The 22,399-nt window shown below is 45.9% G+C and overlaps 1 protein-coding gene across 8 annotated transcripts in view; it reads left to right on the top strand.

Annotated features, from left to right (window-relative positions):
- Positions 1-22,399, top strand: part of cadps2 (Ca++-dependent secretion activator 2) — an 863,559-nt gene that overhangs the window by 341,969 nt on the left and 499,191 nt on the right. For all 8 annotated transcript variants that reach the window (XM_070900583.1, XM_070900582.1, XM_070900585.1 and 5 more), the window contains one exon: positions 10,546-10,878. In XM_070900583.1, the coding sequence (XP_070756684.1) occupies positions 10,546-10,878 (333 nt within the window). The remainder of the gene's footprint in view (positions 1-10,545; positions 10,879-22,399) is intronic.

Below are 22,399 nucleotides of genomic sequence, written 5' to 3'. Positions count from 1 at the left end.
ATACGTCGGCCAGAATTTTGCTGGCGCTCAGAGGGCAGGTTCGGAGGTGGGTCCGCTGTCAACCCGCCTCCACGTCAGTTTCCCAAGTGCCGGGTCTGTCTGCACTTTGCAGACCTGATACCAAGCAGCAGGGAAGCCAGTTGACATCGTTAAGAGCTTGTTAAACGGTACTTAGACGGCATTTTACCATGTACTTACCATTTTTCCAGCTTTTTCACAAGGTTCACGGTGCTCGAGGATCACGTCAGGTAAATAGGTTGGGTTTTCAATGACTCTCCATTCTTCTGAAAAGACAGCTGCAAAAGTGGTACAAAAGCTACCATTTCACAGCTGCTCACTTTCCAATGTTAGAATCTGGAGCCTTCAGGATTTGGAAGACACTTTTGAACTTTACGCAATTTGGAAGAGTTTGGAGTAAACTCTATCCACTGTCACCTCCTTGGAACAACCTCTCTCACCATTGACAGATCGCTTCTGTCATCTCAACTTCAGCTCCCATCTATTCCATCAGCATTGATGCCCTTGAAAAAAAATCTCACTTTGGTCCTCAGAATCCCACCATGATCAGCCCCAACACCAACATCACCAGGCACACCAGGAGCACCAACAACACCAACCTTTCTCTTCAATCACCTGTTGCTGCACAGAACACTAGGCATCAGCACCTGACCACAATGCTGCCTGGGATGCTAGGGATGCCCTCACCATGGTCAGCTTTACTTCACGACACTGTACACCGTGGCTGCCACATGATGCACCAGGTTGGCATCATCCCACACCAGCACCAAAAAGCATCCCTGCAATGCCCAAGCCATTCCTCACTCATTGCCATTGCAGGGGCACCGTTATGTCTCACCATTCATTACAACTCATTAAACCACTTCTAAAGGTGCACACAAATCTGTCCAGGAAGGCAAAGTGTTGAAAATAAAGATTTCAATGTTTGACAACACATTAACAGAAACTTTACATGAACTTTGGCGATAACACCCAAGTGCCTACACTTGTGTGTTGTTAGTTGGTATGATTGGACAAGCGTGAGAGTGAGTGTGAGGGGTGGTTAGTGAGATGGGGGAAGTGATAATGTAGATAGAGAGAGAAGGATGGTGGAGTTGCAAGGTAAGTTGAAAAAAGTTGAGTCAGTAAGGATGTGCAGGAGTAGGGTAGGGAAGGCAGCGTGATGGGGATGTGATGAGTGGCACAGCAGGATGAGGTTGAGTGTGGCTTTGCAGTAACATTTCGTGATCTACTGAGATCATTGAAAGGTTTGTGCCAGTGCAGCCTGGTCCTCCTGATGACATCCCTGCTTGTGCCCTCCTGTGCAATGTGCAACTAGGCTGTGTTGGTCCCCTAGGGAGATCTCTTCCACCCATTTTAAGGGAAGAGAACCTCCTTGCATGCTTTGACTCCCTCCATAAGCATATGCAGGGAGTCATAGGAGAGCCTGGGTGCAGCCGTGCACCTTTGTGCAGGGCTTGTCAGTGTTTGCAGCACCTCAATGCTGCATAACACTGACAGTACAATTGTCAAAATCAATGTGTACATGATCCATTTAAGGAAATCTGCTGATGACATGTCATCAAATTATTTCCTAAGACCCGCTTTCTTTAATTGGCTGAGAACCTCGCAGGGTGGGCTTAACAAGCCCCATCAATGGAAGAATCTTTTCCCAGAGCAGGATGGAGCTAGGAACGGGGTCGCAACCCGACACCTACCCCGGCCTACCCGGACTCGCCATGGTTGGCAAAATCAGGGCCATAGTTTTAGTAGGGAATTAACGGCCTGTTATATAAAGATTTACCCGCAGAACAACAGTGACTGCAATTCAAAAGTAATTCTTTGTGTGAAATGTTGTGAGATGTTTTTGGATTTAGGTGCCATATAAATGTAAGCATTAATAAACTATCTAATGCTTACTTTTTTTTTAAAAAGCAGACAGTTAAAAATGAATTCTTGTGTAGAGGGTAAGTACAAGATGAGAACCAGTTGTTTTGAAATTTGAATCTATTGGGTTTAATTAATCCTAGTTACAAGGCTTTTCCCCAGACTGTTGTTACACTGCTCTAGAAACAGATATTTGATCTAATTTAAACAGGTGATGTTTGTCTGTGGGGAAGGCAACAAGTGCGTTTCATTATCATCGTACCAGCACATACGGAAATTGTTGGGCCCCTATTTTTGCCACGATTGTGCGCTTTTTTTTGGTGCGCGCCGTTTTTTGGCGTGAAATCCTCCATTTTCAACTTTCGCCAACGTTTGTATGCCAGCACCAACCATGTGCACCATTTTAAACATTTTTGGCGTGGACAGGAGTGAAAATGGGATCAGGTGCCATTTTGTGCAGTTAAGTGATTTTGGCCGTCCACGCTTTTTTTTCAGCGCGGCACACACTACCCAAAAGCCCCGAAAACAAAAACCTTCTGTGAACTTAAGGAAATTGGCGCGGCGTGAAAAAGGACAGTGGGGCCAGGCAAAAGAAGACAAAATAAAGTACAAATGCATGGATTTTTTTTGAAAGGGTACTCTGAAAATAACTCAAAGTAATTTCCGAGTTTTTGGAGCAAGACTATGTAAAAAACAAACGTAGAATTTTATCGGAGGGAACTAAAATAACTCTGTCCAGCTGGGTTCTTTTTTGCCCAAATCGAAACTGTCCACCCCAACACAGTCGCTGCTGAACGATCTCCAGGCAGGGGTCGAAGGAGTGCTGGCTGGGCAGAATCGCAAGTTCAGCCAGACACAAGCACGAGAGCTCGGGCTGCTTTTGAAACAGAGCGTTGAGTTGATGTGCTTGTGCCGTGGAACTTCAACTCGCAGGGGGAGCGGGACCGGGAGCGGAGGGGGCCATTCGGCCCGGGTTTGCAGCGGGTACAGTGGGGGGAACATTACTATCTGGCCAGGGTTACAGCGGGGAGTAGTCCTGTCTGGCCAGGGTTACAGCGGGGAGTAGTCCTATCTGGCCAGGGTTACAGCGGGGAGTAGTCCTATCTGGCCAGGGTTACAGCGGGGAGTAGTCCTATCTGGCCAGGGTTACAGCGGAAGAGCAGTCCTTTCTGGCCGGGGATACAGCGGAGAAGCCGGCTTCAGCTTGCTTCAGCTATCAATGTGTCTCTGATTTCCCTGCAACCTCAGCTTTTCACGCATGCCCACAGAGTTTTTTTGCCGCACACTTGAAGTTCCATCCCCTTCGGGTAGCGCGGCGCCAAAATTAAATTTTACTTTGGGGAAAGTTGCGATTTTTTTGGGCACAATGGGACAAAAGAAAATTGTACGTTATTGTACACGGGCACCAAAAATCGGGAAAGTGGAAAATAGGTGCCATAGTTAGTCTCAACCCTCATGAAGTTATTAAATTTATTTTCCAGTCGTTGTCCCATTGAAGAGAAATTGTAGTAACTGTACTTGGTTAAAAATGCAGCATTGTTAGAAATAAATATGCCCTCATTTTTGTTTGTGAATACCCACCTTATTTCTTTCATGGCCCACCCTTCATGTGACTGTGTTGGAGCAATTTTGTGCTCCTCTTGCTCAGGTGCATTACTGGGCTTCTCGCATCTGCCACTGAAGTGTTGCCACGGAAACAGCATGTGCCGGGAAACAGTCAGCCGTAGAACCCATACCACAGCTGAGCTACAATGGTGGAACCAGGAGCGATCCAGGCAGGACCCCATTGAAACGGGATTTTATTGTAAGGACAAGTGCTCACAATTGTGGGGGTAAATACAGCTTAAATGATCTTGTATGCTGTGTGGTAAATATTCACTGCAGTCTGGGGAGAAAAGAATTGTTTCTTAACAGGCTGATATTCAGTGTTGTGTTAAGAATTGAACACAGTGTGAAAGAATGCATTTGCCCTTTATCACCTCAGCGTGTCTGCATGCATTGAAATGGATGAATATTTACAGGTCTTAAAAGAACAAACCTTGAGGAAGGGACAAAGGAGCTTCAAATGCTGCGTGTTTGTTCCATACTTTCCATTCTTGCAGAACACACTGGCCCATGGAAATGCCTTATAACTGTGCTTAATTTAAACCCAATGGACTTGCATTTTAAAACAATTGGTTTTGATCTAGGACTAAGTATTACAATTCATATATCCCTACACACTAAAATTAACCCCATACACTAAATTGTTCTTTTAATTGTCTTTCATTTTAAAAAGTAGATAATTAATTTAATAATACTTGCATTTATTTAACAACTAGAATTCAAAATGTCTCAAGCATTTCACACAATGAATTGATTTTGAAGTGCAGTAACTTATATGGGCTAATTTTCATACAACAGTCTGCTAGCGATAGAACAGCTATGTTAATCACTACTGTGCACCTGGGTTTGTTAAATGTAAACTATGAAATCAAATGGTTATCACCTATACATCATCCATCATGCTACCTATTGTCTTAAAGGGAGGTTAATTGTTATAGGGCTGGAATTCATCACCTTTCCGCCCATTTACTGCTGGAAAACAATTTACCACTGAAATGATGGCCAAACTCGAAATTAACACCCATTTACCACCCAAAAATCGGTGGCAGTAAATTCGCCAGTCAATTACCACTGGCGGTAAACAGCCATCTAAGGACTCATTTGAAGAGTGGAAGCAAGTCTTCCTCGATTCCAAGGGACTGCCTATGATGATGATGATGACCTCCTAGCTAGAAGGCGCTATACATTATCTCGTTACACATTTAAAGGGTGTTTGGAATTTTTTTGAGAGAATCGGAGCATATTGTGGTTAATTTAAAGAATATTTATGGTTATTTGAGGACATTTACGGATACTTAAGGACATTTTAGGACATTAAAAGGAATGGGGCCTGTAATTTCTCTGCCAATATTGCTAACTACTTATATGATGCAGGATAAAGTTGGAAGAAAGTTTATTGAACAGCATTATGAGCCCAATCAAAGAGGTCGTAGACTTATGAATAGGAGGAGGCCTTACCCCCAAAGAATTTACAGGAAGAAGCGCTCATACCTGCACCTGTCCGATACACAGTGCGTTAGAAGGTTGCCTTCCGAAAAGGGGTGATCAATGAGATATGCCAGCTCATAAAAGCAGACTTGCAGCCTACCAGCACCATCAGGACTGCACTGCCCATTGAGGTTAAGGTGACTGCAGCACTTGCCTTCTATGCATCGGGCTCCTTTGAGGCATCAACTGGCGACATATGCTGCATCTCCCAGCACACTACACATCGCTGCATTCGCCAGGTAACTGATGTACTTTACACATGCAGGATGGACTTTATAAACTTCCCAATGACCAGGGAGGCACAGAGTGAGAGGGCTTTGGGTTTTTCCAAGAATTGCTCACTTTCCCAAGGTCCAGGGTGCCATAGACTGTACGCACATCGCCCTGCGAGCACCTTTAGAGGAGCCAGAGGTTCACAGAAATCAAAAGGGATTCCACTCCCTGAATGTGCTGCTCATCGTCAACAACACACAGTGCATCATGGCAGTAAATTCCAATTTTCCAGGGAACATCCATGATGTGAAAATCTTGCGTGAGATCATTGTCTCTGACCTGTTTAATGCTCAGCCACAAGATCACTGCTGGATGCTCGGAGACAAAGGATATGGCCTCGCCACCTGGCTCATGACACCCCTCCGGAAGCCTCAGACAGATGCCGAGCATCGCTACAATAACAGCCATATAACCACACGCAATATCATCGAAAAGACAATTAGAGTGCTGAAGCAGCGCTTCCGATGCCTAGACCACTCTGGGGGTAGCCTGCAATACCACTCTGAGCAGGTCGCTGAGTTCATTGTAGTGTGTTGCATGCTGCACACCTTAGCCATCATGAGCGGACAGGAATTGCCAGATGGGACTGCAGGACCACCTCAGGAGAGAGATGAGGAGGAGGAGGAGAAGGTTGAGGAGAACAAGGAGCTTGGCGATGAACCCATGCCACCACGCCCCCCAACACCACAGCGGAAGCCTCGTGGAGCTTTCGTGACTGCAAAACTGCTTATGTCAGCAGCTCATAAATGAGAGTTACGTTTCACCTTTGCCTGGCCATTGTATGTAACCCTTACAATGATTGTTACCCCTCATTTTCTAAAAGTGAGTGAGACACTGCACAAGAATGGTTAAGTTGAATAAAATATTGTTAGAAAATTTGAAATGTTGTACAACTTTGTAAAACTTAAAATTAAATAGTTAATCTTTTTAAATAAAATGTGTAAAATACATTTTTCAGAGAACGATAACAAAACAAAACAAACAACAACAATAACTAACGCCCCCAGCCTGCAACAATTTTTGATTGAAATAGAAATATGAAAGTACAAACAGTAAAAACAGCAAATAACAAACACCCCCTGCCCAGCACCAATTTGACTTGCGGCCACCTTTCCCACCGCCCTTTCCCCCCCTCCTCCACCTTACCCCCAATTGCTTCTTCCCGTTACCCCTACCTCTGCCCCTACTCACTTTGGGAGCACGACGTTGTGCAGCAGAGCACCTCGAGCGCTGCTGCTGTATGGGATGGGTGGTGGGGGGGCGGCGACAATGGCAGTGCCATGTGTGGGGGTACTGGGGAAGTTCGGGATGTGGAAGACCCGGCTTCAGATTCGGAAGTTATTAATTCCTCCCGAGGCTGAGGTGCTGTCAGCCTGGGTAGTATGACACTGTGGGGTGCAGTGCCATATGCCAAGACCATAATTGCCGCATGGCACCGATGGAATCAGTGGTTCGCCGTACTGCCACAATCAGCTCCGCCATGTCCTCCGATTGGCGTGCGGATTGTGTGGCGATGTTCCCGGCGATACCACCCATGGCCTGGAGGAGCTCTCGACCTACGTCGATGCTCGCCCTAGACAGTCCCATCATGTCTGCCTGTCATGGAGATACCTGCCTTGCCAGATCAACCTCCACGGATTCGGCATATGGGCTGGAGCACTCTGGGTGCGCTGCTGCACACCGCTTGGTCCTTTTACTTCCTCCGAGGGGAACCCAACAAAAAGGGATCCTGATGAGGAAGAGGTGGCTGCAGGTAAAATAGACGCCTGACTAACCTCCTCCACCACTTCCTGCACTTCTTCTACAATCTTCCCCGCACCCCCCCCACCTCCGGCCACAACAGCTTGAGGAGGGTCATCCGGGCGAATCCCTTCTTCCTCTGTTGACTCTCTTTCCGTTAACCATACATGACTGACAGAGGCAGAGGCTCCCGTGGCCTGGACAGCATGCTGCTCCTCCAGTGCAACTAGAAAACATAACATGAGTGGTTAGCAGCATGGGGAGGGGCGACATGAGTACACTCACGTAGCACAGGCTTATCTAGAGGACTGCATTATATGTCGCTGAGAGACAATTCATGAAATTCGCCCAAACCGAATGGACAGAAACTGCATAACATTACATTTCATGGTCCCAGCATTACACTACATTATTTTGACATTATATTAATATGACCGCCACACAGCCCGGGAATTATGCAGGACTTGCCCTCCGCTGTCACTGGATCAGCACCACCACGGGTAGCCGAGTGATTATGTGCTCTGACCAGGGCTGTGGCGCACTCCTCCAGGTCAGACAACTCCGTAAGGTTTGGTGGGCCTCCACTTATCTGCCACTGCTCCGCCCGATTGCTGGATATTTTCTTCTGCAAAGATGATAATAGCAATGTTTAATCTAATTGCCCAGCTACTCGTACGGAACACACAGATAGACATCCACAATTCGTCATCCCCAATCCTTTCTTCAATATCCCATTAATGTACCATTAAGATGCACGTGGTGCATGATGAACACATATAAGTACAAGATCTCAGAAAACCATCACAATAAGATCGTTGATGGCAAATAATGTATGACACTAAGCTTAGCTAAGTTAACATGTGTTAGATTTACATTTTAAGTAATGAGGGAGTGCATGATTAAAATTATTACTTACTCTCACGGCCGAAACTCTGTCGTTCCATCACTTACGGTCCTGGTTTACCCCCCGCCCCCTCCCCTCCCCCTCCCCCCGGATGGACCTGCGTCACTGAGGACACCGCCTCCGAAATCTCACTCCAGTTATATCGCTGGGGCAGCTTTCCGATGCCCACCCCGCGTCAATTGACCCCATCTAGTTTCCACTTTGTGGACCAATGCCTCTTGGGTGTCTGAAGAAAGTCTCCTGGCCCTCCTCCTTCCCCCTACCTCTCTTTCCACCTCTCCCTCTCCTTCTCTCTCCATTATTTGAATGAAAATATTCAAAAAGTATACAAAATATTCAAAATAGTACTTTGACAGTTGTGGATTGTAGATTTATACTTTTATAATTCTATTATTCAAGTTATTACTATCTGTAAAATTTATGCAGCTCGACTACCTCTTTTTTAAATTCTCGCTCGCTCTCCCTCTCTCTCTCTCTCTCTCTCTCTCCCCCTCTCTCCCCCTCTCCCTCTTTTGCGCATGCGCGGGTGACCCCTGACCCCAAATCGTGGGAAAAAATAATCTCGGAGAAAAAAAATCACGCATGCACAGAAGGCCCGTTTTTCCGGACTCCAGCCTTACACGACCAAAAATACCGCTACCACCACCACCGACCAAATTTTCACAAAACTAGCGGCTTTCGTTCTTAGCTGGAATACTGCTGGAATACCGCCGAGATATGGGCGGTGGCGGTAATTAATGAATTTCCAGCCCATTATACCAACACAATATATGAACAAATCTGCTGCAGCCACTTTCTGCCCACAGAACCTTGCTGAGTGTCATCACATTTTGTCACATTTTGTTTCACCTTTGTTTATTTTATGTTCCTATCTCCACATGTATAATTAAGGCCTACTATGGAAACTTGTGACACTGTAATTATATCTGCCTTCACTGGTAGTACTGTAGGATCTCAGTTTTGGGCCTCCCAGCTCCTCGGCCTGTACTGCAGAAAAACTTGTTCTCCGACTAACTCTACTTCACTGCTTCTCATATTATTGTAAGTTTTACTATTTAACTGTCATTCCTATAAAACCAAAAGTATTTGTAAAGCGAGAACAAACTTTAAAATGGGGATTGATTAACATCTGCATCCCCGGTCCAATTATCTCTGGAACTCTAATCCCACTTTACCTGAAAACAGCACTTCTTCTCGCTGAGGGCAACCCCTTCGTCTTCAAGCAAAAGGAACAAGCTGGAAACCTGGAATGAAAATCGAAAACACTGGAAGCACACAGAAATTCCATCAGCTTCGGTTAGGAGAAAAGGCAGATTTATATTTTAGCTATACACCGTTCATCAGAATTGAAATAGAAGAAAGCCCCTAAATCATGTTGAACACAGAACATAGGAAAAAGAAGGACATGAACTTCCACAGAAATGGGAAATGAATGCACGTTTTTTTGCCTTTTTCCTTATATGGGCTCAGTTACGTTATTGCAGCCTTTTCTACTGTTGTCGGGACTCATAGCCTTTGTTGTATCCAGTGCGCTCAGCCGTTTCTTGATACCACATGAAGTAAACCGAATTGGCTGAAGACTGGCTTCTGTGATGCTGGGGACCTCACGAGGAGGCCAATAAGATCATCCATCTGGCTCTTCTGGCTGAAGATGGTTGCAAACGCTTCAGCCATGATTTTTGCTCTCGCATGCTGGGCTCCACCATCATTGAGGATGAGGATATTAATGTAGCCTCCTCCTCCCGTTAGTTGTTAAATTGTCCACCACCATTCAGGACTGGATGTGGCAGGACTGCAGAGCTTTGATCTGATCCGTTGGGTGTGGGACTTGGGAGTAACTTCACAATCCTTAATGGCCGGGCAAGCCTTTGGTAATCTGTCCAAAATAACGAACAGTAGAACCTTTCTGATTGTTTTAGCTACTGGAATTAATCTGTGGCTGCACTGGATTCTAATTCTGTGTTTGATGAGGGGTAGAATATTACCTGTTAAAGCTCATTTTCAGGTTCAAGCTATTAAGTGAATTTGAACTTGCTACCTATCACATGGAGTGGTTGAGGCAAATTGCGAAGATGCATTTAAGGGGAAACAAGATAAATAAGTACATGAGGGAGAAAGGAATAGAAGTATATCGCCATTCCTTCATCGTCGCTGGGTCAAAATCCTGGAAGTCCCTCCCAAACAGCATTGTTGGGAGTACTTTCAGCACACGGACTGTAGCAGTTCGAGAAGGCAGTTCACCACCACCTTCTCAAGGGCAATTAGGATGGGCAATAAATGCTGGCCTTGCCTGCGATGTCCACATCCCAGAATGAATTTTTAAAAACTTAGATGATCCTTTATATAATTTACCAGTTTCTTGCTTTTCTGATAAGTACTGTGTAGACCATTCAACCCATTGACTTCTTTTACAATTGGAATATTTATAGTTTTTACCCCTTTTTTGAGTTCAATACTATTTAGAGGTATTTTAGTTTTTCGTCTGACAAGAGGCCCAAACCTGAAACGTTAACCTGTTTTATTTCTCTTTACAAATGGTGATGGACCTACTCTGTATTTCTACCATTTTCTGCTACTTGCTTTGTGTTTAATCTGTTCAAATTGTGTGCTGCTGCAATTTAATACAGAGTATTCCCTTTTTTCCAAACCAGATCTTTCTCAAAAGTGACCGTGTGGCCAGGATGGTTCACAGTGGAGGGTGCTCTGCAAACGACTTTCGAGATGTTTTCAAAAAGAATATCGAAAAGCGGGTCCGCAGTTTACCGGAGATCGATGGGCTGAGCAAGGAGACCGTTCTCAGTTCCTGGATGGCCAAGTTTGATGCTATTTACAGAGGGGAAGAGGATCTGCGCAGTAAGCCTGCCCGGATGGCCTTGAGTGCAGTGTCTGAGCTCATTCTAAGCAAGGAGCAACTGTATGAAATGTTCCAGCAGATCCTTGGGATTAAGAAAATTGAACATCAATTGCTTTACAATGCTTGCCAGGTAAGCTGCTAAACCAGGTTTTCATATTGACTTTAAAAAACACAGCAGTAACCTCGTTCTAAAGTAACCCAGTTACTTTGTTCAAATGCAACCTAGTTCACACACACTACATAATATCTGTTACAGCGATGATAGGTACACCCTTACAGTACTTGTAATGGGTTTTATTTCTCTGTATAGTTCATTAAAGTTAAAGTTCATGTTACTGCATCAGTCAGATTGTATTATACCATTTTGTTAGGGTATGGTTAAAATAAAGAAAAGACTTACAGTTGGACTTGCATTTATAAAGCATCTTCCACAACCTCAGGACGTCTCAAAGTGCTTCACAGCTAATTAAGTACTTTTGAAGCGTAGTCACTTTTGTAATGTAGCGGCCAATTTCTGCACAGCAAGGTCCCACAAACAGCAGTGAGATAAATTACAAGATAATCTATTTTAGTAATGCTGGTTGAGGGACACATGTAGGCCAGGACTCTGGGTGAAATCCCCAGCTCTTCTTTGAGAAAATGCCATGGGATCTTTCATGCCCACCTGAGAGGGCAGAGGGGACCTCGGTTTATTGTCACCTCCAACAGATGGTGATGGGAGGAACACCACTGCAGTGAATCTCCTGGCTGGCAGAGTCAAGTCTCTCTTGGGTCAGGCAGTGGAAGACAAGGGTGGGCGTGCTGGGACCTGGGGCCAGCAGATCAGCTGTGTTAGCAATTGCTGAAGGATCCCATGAGTACGCACACTGCACTGGTTTAGCAGTCACTTCTGTTGCTGTTGCAATGGTTAGAGGAACTGGAGCAGGTCCTTTGAACAACAGGGCTGTTCTCCTGGTAGGCAGGTTGGCAGGTCAGGGACTTTAATGGATGGTAGCATGTGGTAGGACGGTGACTGAGGCAAGGACAGCAGCACAATTCAGAGTAGCAGTTTCCTTTAAAGCAATGCTTGCTGGGTTTTATTTTTTATTTTTTCAGAGATGCCTTGGTCCATTAATGACCTACCGCCCTGCCATTACTACAGCTCCGGAAGGGAGAGTAGGCTTGCAAAAACTTGATGTTGAGGCCCAGAACTCCGGCTGAGGTAGCTGGGTCAGGTCGTGATGCCCTGGAGGTCTGCATTCTTTGTTTTTTCCAAAGTGATTTTCTTTGCCAGCAGTGAATGTCACAGCAATTAGTTATGGGTGACAGGCTGCTAGAGATTGAGCTGCATGATTAGAAGTGCTGTGCTTTTGTGTCACGTGAGCTTCCCTAACTGTGCCAGTGCGAATTAATCCCACAGCAGGCATTGCTTTGGCCTGTCAGACTGAGATCGCTAATTACTGCGCCGAATTGTGGGTGGTTTTGTGCTGTGCTATGGGTTTGTGTCAACCAGGCACTGGGTTTAGATTTCCTGTGCTCATTTCATTTAGGACCCTTGTAGCAGGGAGAAGCTACGTGTGCTGGTTTCTGTGCAGCAGTCGGGGAAAATAAAGGCCAAGCCTCTTGTCAGATGGCTGAGATGGCTAGTAGAAGTCAGATGTGTAAGTCCATTACTGCTTGGCATATTTACTGGGAGATTTTGCAAGCTAGTATGGTGTCCGATAATGGTCTAATTCAGTGAATTACTCAATGTCGTTATCAGGTAAAAGTTACGCTCCATGGGTACAGTTCAATGCTGAAGATAGCATTTTGGGAAATCACACAGCCCCGGACCATGATTTTCAGTCTATTAAAATTAATCCTCATTCTCTGCTCTTGACTTAATACGTTTCTTCCTTCTTTCCACTTTGCCTGTCAGCTTTGTAATCAGAATTTAAAATTCCTGAATTATTTCCTTCCGTTTTTATTTTTCCTTACCAAATTCCATCCTGCCCTTTGCTATCTCCTGCTCTTCCCTTCCCTTTGTTTGCCCAGCAGCTATAGAGCAGGTATATATCTGGGAACCCCACTATCATCATAGGCGGTCCCTCATATCGAGGATGACTTGCTTCCACGCCAAAATGGGATGAGGTCACAGGTGTTTCAATGAAGGACCTAATATTCCAGGTCCCGAGCTACATATTGAAGGGTGGAAGATGCCTTTGCATGGAATTTTTAATGTGTGGTGGCTGTTGCATACCAGCCACCACACAGGCTTGATAGAGTTAGGTCTTGGTGCAATGACAAGGATTAACCAAGACGACTGGAGACCTGCTCTGCTGCACGGACCTAGTGCACACACATATTGCAGTGTGGGCTGGCCCCTGCTGCCCCTGGGTCCTCGCCTCTTTTGGGTCCCGAACTCATGCCTCTCCTGGTCCCCGAGCACCTCATTATTGGAACCATGGGAAGGCTGCAGTAAAGATTCACTTCAGTGCAGACGGAGTGTTATAATAGCAGAGGTGCCATCTTTCACATAAGACTTTTTAACTGAGGCACCAAGATCCCATGGTACTATTTGAAGAAAAACAGGGAGTTTTCCTATGTCCTGATATTCTTCAACAACACTACCAAAAAACATGAACTAGTCATTCATCATCTCTGGATGTTGTTTGGAATCTTTCTGTGCACAAGCTGACTATCCTGTTTAACTACATAACAGCAGAGACTGCTTTGGGGTGTGTCAAGATACTACAGGTGGAACAGCGAAGATTACAGGGGATCAAATAGTGTTTATGAAGATTGTGAAAGTTTTCACCGGGTAAATACTGATTTCACTGGCTGGTAAATTGGTAACTGAGACGATAATGCATGGTTTTTGCTTGAAGAACATAAGGGAAGTTTCTCAGAGCTTCATTGGAACATGTAGTGCTTTGCCACAAGTGGCTAATTGAGGCAGAGACTATTTTTTTATCAATTCACGGGATGCAGGCATCGCTGCCAAGGCCAGCATTTATTGCCCATCTCTAGTTGCCCTTGAGAAGGTGGTGGTGAGCTGCCTTCTTGAACCGCTGAAGTCCGTGTGCTGAAGGTACTCCCACAGTGCTGTTAGGGAGGGAGTTCCAGGATTTTGACCCAGCAATGATGAAAGAACGGCGATATATTTCCAAGTCAGGATGATGTGTAACTTGGAGGTGGTGGTGTTCCCATGCACCTGCTGCCCTTGTCTTGCTAGGTGGTATAGGTTGCAGGTTTCGGAGGTACTGCCAAAGAAGCCTTAGCAAGTTGCTGCAGTGCATCTTGTAGATGGTACACGTTGCAGCCACGGTGTGCTAGTGGTGGAGGGAGTAAATATTGGATGGACTGCTTTGTCTTGGATGGTGTTGAGCGTCTTGAGAGTTGCTGGACCTGCACTCATCCAGGCAAGTGGCAAGTATTCCATCACACTCCTGACTTGTACCTTGTAGATGGTGGAAAGGTTTTGGGGAGTCAGGAAGTGAGACACAGAATACCCAACTTCTGACCTGCTCTAGTAGCTATGGCATTTATGTGACTGATTCAATTAACTTTCTGGTCAATGGTGACCCCAGGATGTTGACGGTGGGGGATTCGATGATGGTAATGCCATTAAATGTCATGGGGAGGTAGTTGGACTTTTGCTTGTTGGAGATGGTGATTGCCTGCCACTTGTGTGGCACGAAAGTTACTTGCCACTTATCATCCAGGTCTTGCTGCACGTGGGCACAGACTGCTTCACTATCTCAAAGAGATCAGAATGGAACTGAACACTGCAATAATCAGAGAACATTCCCACTTCTGACTTTCTGATGGAGGGAAGGTCATTGATGAAGCAGCTGAAGACATTTGGGCCTCGGACACTGCCCTGAGGAACTCCTGCAGCAATGTCCTGGTGCTGCGTTGATTGGGCTCCAACAACTAGAACCACATTCCTTTGTGCTAGGTATGACTCCAGTCAGGAGAGAGTTTTCCCCCTGATTGCCATTGACTTCAATTTTACTAGGGCTCCTTGATGCCACACTCAGTCAAATGCTGCCTTGATGTCAAGGGCAGTCACTCTCACCTCACCTCTGGAATTCAGCTCTTTTGTCCATGTTTGGTCCAAAAATGTAATGAGGTCTGAAGCTGAGTGGTCCTGGCAGAACCCAAACTGAGTATCGGTGAGCAGGTTATTGCTAAGTGATGCTTGATAGCACTGTCGATGACACCTTCCATCACTTTGCTGATGATTGAGAGTAGACTGATGGGCGGTAATTGGCCGGATTGGATTTATCCTGCTCTTTGTGGACAGGACATACCTGGGCAGTTTTCCACATTGTCAGGCAGATGCCAGTGTTGTAGCTGTACTGGGACAGCTTGGCTAGAGGTGTGGCTAGTTCTGGAGCACAAGTCTTCGACATGACAGCCAGAATGTTTTCGGGGCCCATAGCCTTTGCTGTATCCAGTGTGCTCAGCAGTTTCTTGATATCATGTGGGGTGAATCAAATTGGCTGAAGACTGGCTTTTGTGATGGTGGGGACCTCAGGAGGAGGCCGATATGAATCATCCATTCGGCATTTTTGGCCGAAGATGCTTGAAAATGCTTCAGTCTTATCTTTTGAACTCACGTGCACTTCTGGCTGAACGTATAAGAATTAGGAGCAGGAGTAGTCCACACAACCCCTTGAGCCTGCGCCGCCATTCAATAAGATCATGGCTGATCGTCAACCTCAACTGCACTTTCCTGCCCTATTGCCATATCCCTTGATTCCTTTGGAGTCGGAAAATCTATCTCTCTCAGCCTTGAAAATACTCAGTGACTTGTATCCTTAGCATTTTGGGCAGAGAATTCCAAACATTCACAACCTTCTGAGTGAAGAAATTTCTCCTCCTCTCAGTTTTAAAAGGCCGGCCCCTTATCCTGAGACTATGCCTCCAGTTCTAGACTTTCCAACCAGGGGAAACAATCTCTCATCATCTATTCTATCAATCCCCCTCAGAATCTTTTATATTTCAATGAGATCACCTCTTATTTTTCTAAATTCCAGAGAGTATAGGCCCAGTTAACTCAGTCTCTCCTCATAGGACAACCCTCTCATCCCAGGAATCAATCTAGTGAACCTTTGTTGCATCGCCTCCTTAGATATATAGACCAAAACTATGCACAGTACTCCAGGTGTGATCTCACCAGAGCACTGTACAAATGTAGCAAGGCTTCCTTACTCTTGTATTCCAACCCTCTAGCAATAAAGGCCAACATACCATTTGGCTTCCTAATTGCTTGCTGTACCTGCATGCTAACTCTCTGTGTTTCTTGTACTAAGACACCTAAATCTCTCTGGACACCAACATTTGATGGTTTCTCGCTATTTAAAAAATGTTCTGTTTTTCTATTCTTTTTGCCAAAGTGAATAACCTCCCATTTCCGCACATTATATTCCATCTGCCACCTTCTTACCCACTCACTTAACTGGTCTATATCCCTTTGCAAGCTCTTTGTGCCCTCCTTACATCTTACTTTTCCACCTAACTTTGTCAGCAAACTTGGATATATTGCAATTGGTCCCTTAATCCATGTCATTAATATAATGGTTGCAGACGCTTCAGCCTTGTTTTTTGCACACATGTGCTGTGCTCCGGCATCAATGAGGATGGGGATGTTCATGGGGCCTCCTCTTTCCGTTTGTTGTTTAATTGTCCACCACCATTCACGACTGGGTGTGGCAGGACTGCAGAGCTTTGATCTGATTCCTTGGTTGTGGGATTGCTTTGCTCTGTCTATTGCATGCTGCTTACGCTTAACATCACTTGAAAGGAATTAGATAAGTATTTCAAAAATGAGAATATAAAATTATATGGGAATAGCAGGGAATTGGGATTAGAATAGATAGCTCCAGTTGAAGAGCTATGTTCAATGTGACAAATGGCCTCCTTCTTTGCTGTAATTTCTATGATTGGCTGGGGAGTATACTTTGAGTGGAAGTTTTCAAATTCTTAAGGAGTTGGATGGTAAGACTTCATGTCTCAATATTCCTTTTTTGTCTTTATTCTCTCTCTCACTCCCAAAGTATTTTAATTGAACATCAAGTATCAACACTGCTGATGAACTAGCTATATAATGATGTCTTAATGAATGAGCACTTACTTAAGCTATTCTTGCCTTTCTGCATGAATTTATTGATTACAGTTTAATTTCTTACTGATTAAAGTCATTTCTGTTCGATCATCTACAGGCTACCTAGTTCATTTATCTCAATTAAATTTTCATCTTGCAAATCTTGCTTGCAAATGAGAGTCTCAATTATGTGGTTGAAAAAGAGATTTTAAGTATCAAAATGGAAGATGAATCACCTGGACAATTAATCTGCCAGCTATGTTGTGGAACTGCTTCTAATAACAGTGCTTCTGCAATCAGATCCAGGCACTTTGTTGAGAATTCATCCCATTTGAATGGGAACAACAACAATCTAGACTTGTTCCTGACCCGCTGAGATTTCCAGCATTTTCTGTTTTTATTACAACCTAGACTTGTATGGTCCCTTTAACATGGCAAAGGCTACTCCAAGCAAAAATGGGAGGGGAAGATTAAGAGATTGGGCTGAAGGCACAGTCAAAGAGGTACATTTTAAGAAGACTTTTAAAGGTGGATGCAGTGAAGCAAGGTAAAGTTTAGTAAGAGAATTCTAGCACATGGGGGCTCTGCCAGTGCAGCGAGTACTAGGACCGAGGAACACTCAGTTGGCCAGAAGTTGAAGAGCGGAGATTGCGAAAAGATAGCTCGAGGAGGTTGAAGGGGTGAGGATTTAGCAAGGTCATGAAGAGATTTGTAGATGAGGATAATATGCGACAACAGCGTTCTGGGTGAATTGGAGTGTGAGGGGTGGAGTTCGGGAGGCCGGTGAGGAGGGTTTTGAAGACATTGAGCCTGGAGGTGACGATGTGCAAGGCAAGGATGCACAAAAGTCACATTCAGTGACGGTCACATTTCCTAATGTGGGTAAGGAAGGGTGGAGGGCAGGCTGGTCATGAAAGTCTACAGGTCAGCATTATGAAAGCTGCATTGCTAGCTACTAATGGGCTGAGAGCTCAGATTAATATGGTGTCACTGATGCCTGACAGTGAGCAGCAACAAATCCACTTCAGCTCTGAGAGTGTCCTCTGTATTACTGTCCCCTTGAAAATAACAATTCAAGATTAGCTATGGACTGGGATGATTAAGTACTCTGGGGCTTCCAAGGCTGCTGGAGCGTGTTGGGGTGCTGGCATCGCCTGTGGATGACAGAAGTTTAAAGTGAAATGATGGGGATATGAAATGATAAAAGTGCCTTAACTGCCTCATTATCTTCTGGGATCAGAAAGCATTAATAACAGGTGAGGTGAGGTACATGGTGGATTGCATTGTAAATGGTCTATAGATGAGGTGAATGCCTTTTCGCAGAGCTAGTTTCCTTATGTTCTTTTTGTTGCTGCTAACAGTTACAATTCCACGGTGCAGTTCTGATATGATTTATTGAATATTATCTCCCTGTTGACAATAGTAAGAATTAAATAATAAGGGGGTTGCATGAGTTATTTCAAAAAATCAATTAGTTGATGTGTTGGTTTACATGTCCGTTTTGGTTCTGTGATAGCACTATAGCTTCTGAGTCAGGAGGTTGTGGGTTTAAGCACCACTCCATAGCGCATAATCTAGATTAACAATTCAATGCAGTACTAAGGGGAGTTCTGCACTTTCAGAGGTGCTGTCTTTCACATGAGACATTAAACTGAGGTCCTGTATGTCATTTCAAGTGGACATTAAGGATCCCATGGTGTTATTTGAAGAAGAGCATGGGAGTTCTGGAGTCCTGGCCAACATTTATCTCTTAACAAACACCACTAAAGCAGATTATCTACTCATTTATTTAATTGCTGTTATTGGGACCTTGCTGTGTGCAAATTAGTCGCTACATGTGCCTACATCACAACAGTGACTACTCTTCAAAACTCATTTATTGGCATTGCTTTGGAACATTCGAGGATATGAATGGTGATTTCTAAATGCAAGTTCCTTCTTCTTTCTATCTTTTTGATATTTTGCTTCATTGCTTTTCATTTTGAAATTTATCAACACTTAAAAAGGTTAACATCCCCCACACAGTTGAAAGTAGCCTTGTGGTTGTACCTTGATCCCAGTTTAAAGTGTGAAGTAGCACCAATTTAATTATTGCTGCTAATGAACAATGTCGCCATTTGAGACTATTGATGCTGATCATCTTTAATGAATGAAAAGCTGCCCAAATCGGCACTGATTGTCTTTCGAAGAGACTTTCACAATGGCCACAAAATGTCACATACACTGGGCTGTAACTAGTGTTAGGTTTCAGCAGATGAATGAAAATGCTACTTCTTCCCTCGGGGGAAGTAGTAATTACTTCGACAAGAATCTATCTCTAACTCTGATACCTCAGACCCAATAATTGGCAGCACAACTATATTCTAGTAATGACCTATTACCAGCAGGTTGCATGATTTATATATCTTGAATCTATATTTAAATTGTTAATTTAAAAGTAGATCACCTGATTTTTACAAGATGGATGCTAATGATTTATTCACCTTTTTGGGCATAATGCTCAAAAGACATTCTACTGTTGTCTGGATTTTTTTTTGTTACTTAAAATAGTAAATTACTATGCCAATGTTATGATGCATGTTTAAGGAACTCAGTTCATTCATTGTATGTTGTCAAATTTGGAATAATAAACCCATTTCACTTAACTTTCTAGTTAGCTACTGCGTGTCTGTGTGATATACATGGCATATTTGTATATTAAAGAAAAATAGAAAGACTGGCATTTATATAACACCTTGCATGACCTCAGGACGCCCCAAAGCACTTTATCGCCAATTAAGTATTTTGAAGTGTAGGGGCCAAGTTTCGGCCTGAGTTGCTCCTGTTTTTTTGGAGCAACTGGTTTAGAATGGAGTATCTTTAGAAATTGCAATTCTCGGCATTTAGTTTGCTCCAGTTCTAGTCAGTTAGAACAGTTTCAGTTTGGAACAGATTTTTTTTTGCGCCCGTTTTGAAAGTTTAGGCAGTGAAAACATACTCCAAACTAACTTAGAATGGAGTAAGTGCAGATTTTTGTACGCAGAGAAAAACCTTGTCTACACTTAGAAAATCAGGCCGAGGTTACAAATCAGGTGTAGGGAATGGTGGGTGGGGGGGGTGTTGTGTTTGAAGGGAAGTTTACAAACATTAAACACTTCAGTTTTACAAATAAAGAGCTATCATCAATAATAAATGATAAATACATCAATAAATCAACCAATAAATCAATCCAAAAAAATTAATAAAAAATAAAAAAAATTAAATAAAAGCATTTTGTACTTACCGACTGCAGCACCGGGAGTCCTCCAACAGCGTGCTGGGACAGCCTTCCCCCCTCCCCCCCCCCCAGTGTGTCTCTGTCAGTGTCTCTATCTCTCTGTCTGTCTGTGTGTGTGTCTCTCACTCTCTGTCTGTCAGTGTCTGTGTTTCTGACAGCGAGGGGAGGGGGAGAAGGGAGGTGGGGGAGGAAGAAGGAGGAGGGAGGTAGAGGAGGGGGGAGGGGGGAGGAGGAGGAGGGGGGAAGAGGGGGGGAGGAGGAGGGAAGAGGGGGTGGGAGGGGAGAGAGGAGGAGAGGGGGTGGGAGGGGAGAGAGGAGGAGAGGGGGTGGGAGGAGGGGGAGAGAGGGGGGGAGGAGGGGGGGAGAAGAGGGGGAGAGAGGGGGGGAAGAGGGGGAGAGGGGGTGAGAGGGGAGGGGAGGGGAGGGGAGGAGGCTGAACGGCCGGGCCCAAGACTTCGGGCTGGATTTACAGGTAGGTGGCGTCGGGTATCGTGGGGCGGGGAGAGAGAGTCACGGAGATCGGTGGGGGGGGGAGAGAGAGAGTCGCGGAGGTGGGGGGGGGTGAAGAGTCGCGGGGGGGCGAGTCCCGGGGGGGGAGAGGGAAAGAGTCGCAGGGGAGGGGGAGTCGCGGAGGTCGGGGGGGTCGGGTCGGGGGAGCGGAGGGAGAGTCTCTTGGGGGGGGGGGGAAAAGAGTCGCGGGGGTCGGGTCGGGTCGAGGGGGGGCGGAGGGAGAGTCTTGGGGAGGGGGGGAGAGGAGAGTCTTGGGGGGGGGGGAGAAAGAGTCGCGGAGGTCAGGGGGAGCGGAGGTCGGGTCGGATCAGGTTGGGGGGAGGAGCGGAGGTCGGGTCTCCGGGGGGCAGTGGGGGGGTCGGGGGGGAGCGGAGGTCGGGTCGGGAGGTGGGAAGCAGAGGTCGGGGGGCGGGGGAGAGTGGGGGTCGGGTCGGGTCTAGTCGGGTGGGAGGAGCCTTAAGCACGCAGCCCCAGTGAGGCCATTCGGCCAGGGCTAGGGGCTGCATGCTTCGGGCCCCTCCCATACAGTTTTGGCCGCCTGGAGCTACTGCACATGCGTGCCCACTGTAGCACGCATGTGCAGAGGTCCCGGCACTGTTTTCAGCACAGGGACCTGGCTCCGCCCCCCACAGCTTGTGCTGCGCCGCGCCCAGCTCCAGAGCCGGAGAATCGGTGAGTTTTATTTAGGCGCACTTTGTGGCGCGAAAAACAAGCGTCCAGGTCCCGGCGCGGCCCGAAACTTGGGCCCGTAGTCACTGTTGTAATGTGTGAAACAAGGCAGCCAATTTGCCGCACAGAAAAGTCCCACAAACAGCAATGAGACATTGGGCTCAATTTTCCCCACTGATTTGCGCCATTTTATGGGCACGCGCCGCTTATTTTGGCCTAAATTTTAAAATCCAAGTTTCCCCAAAGATTGTGCACCAGCGTAACTCAGTTAGTTAAGATTTTTTTCGATTCATTTTTTTCATCATAGGGAGCATAATTTAATTTGCACCAGTGTAAGTGAGTTAGTTCGGTTTTTTTTAGATACGTTTTTTTTCCAAAAGGGGGCATTACGAGCCACTTGTGCCTGTTTTGGCCATTTAAGCAAGTTTAGCCAGCTAAAAGTTACTCCAAAGTAACTTAGGCCAGCATATGTGGCCACTTGTGTCTGCACAGAAAAACCTTGCGGTGAATTAAGAAATCAGCGCAGGTAGCCAGAGATAGTGGGTGAAGGGAAGTGAAAGGATTTTGCAAAGCACTAAACACCTTCACAACAATATTAAAGAAGCATAAAAACCATCATCAATAATAAATGAAAAATAAATGAATTACTGAAAAATAAAAAGTCCTACCTCGCCGACTGCAGCACGCACCTCCAGCTCCTGCTCCCGCTCCGCTGGGCACCTCCAGCTCCTGCTCCCGCTCCCCTGGGCTCCTCCAGCTCCTGCTCCCGCTCCCCTGGGCACCTCCAGCTCCTGCTCCCGCTCCCCTGGGCACCTCCAGCTCCTGCTCCCGCTCCCCTGGGCACCTCCAGCTCCTGCTCCCGCTCCCCTGGGCTCCTCCAGCTCCTGCTCCCGCTCCCCTGGGCACCTCCAGCTCCTGCTCCCGCTCCCCTGGGCACCTCCAGCTCCTGCTCCCGCTCCCCTGGGCACCTCCAGCTCCTGCTCCCGCTCCCCTGGGCTCCTCCAGCTCCTGCTCCCGCTCCCCTGGGCTCCTCCAGCTCCTGCTCCCGCTCTCCTGGGCTCCTTCAGCTCCTGCTCCCGCTCCCCTGGGCTCCTCCAGCTCCTGCTCCCGCTCCCCTGGGCACCTCCAGCTCCTGCTCCCGCTCCC

The sequence above is a fragment of the Pristiophorus japonicus genome, chromosome 15 (genome assembly GCF_044704955.1).
Source record: "Pristiophorus japonicus isolate sPriJap1 chromosome 15, sPriJap1.hap1, whole genome shotgun sequence".
Classification (NCBI taxonomy): domain Eukaryota; kingdom Metazoa; phylum Chordata; class Chondrichthyes; family Pristiophoridae; genus Pristiophorus; species Pristiophorus japonicus.
The sequence above is the reverse complement of the archived record's forward strand: the minus strand, read 5'-3'. Positions and strand labels throughout refer to the sequence as shown.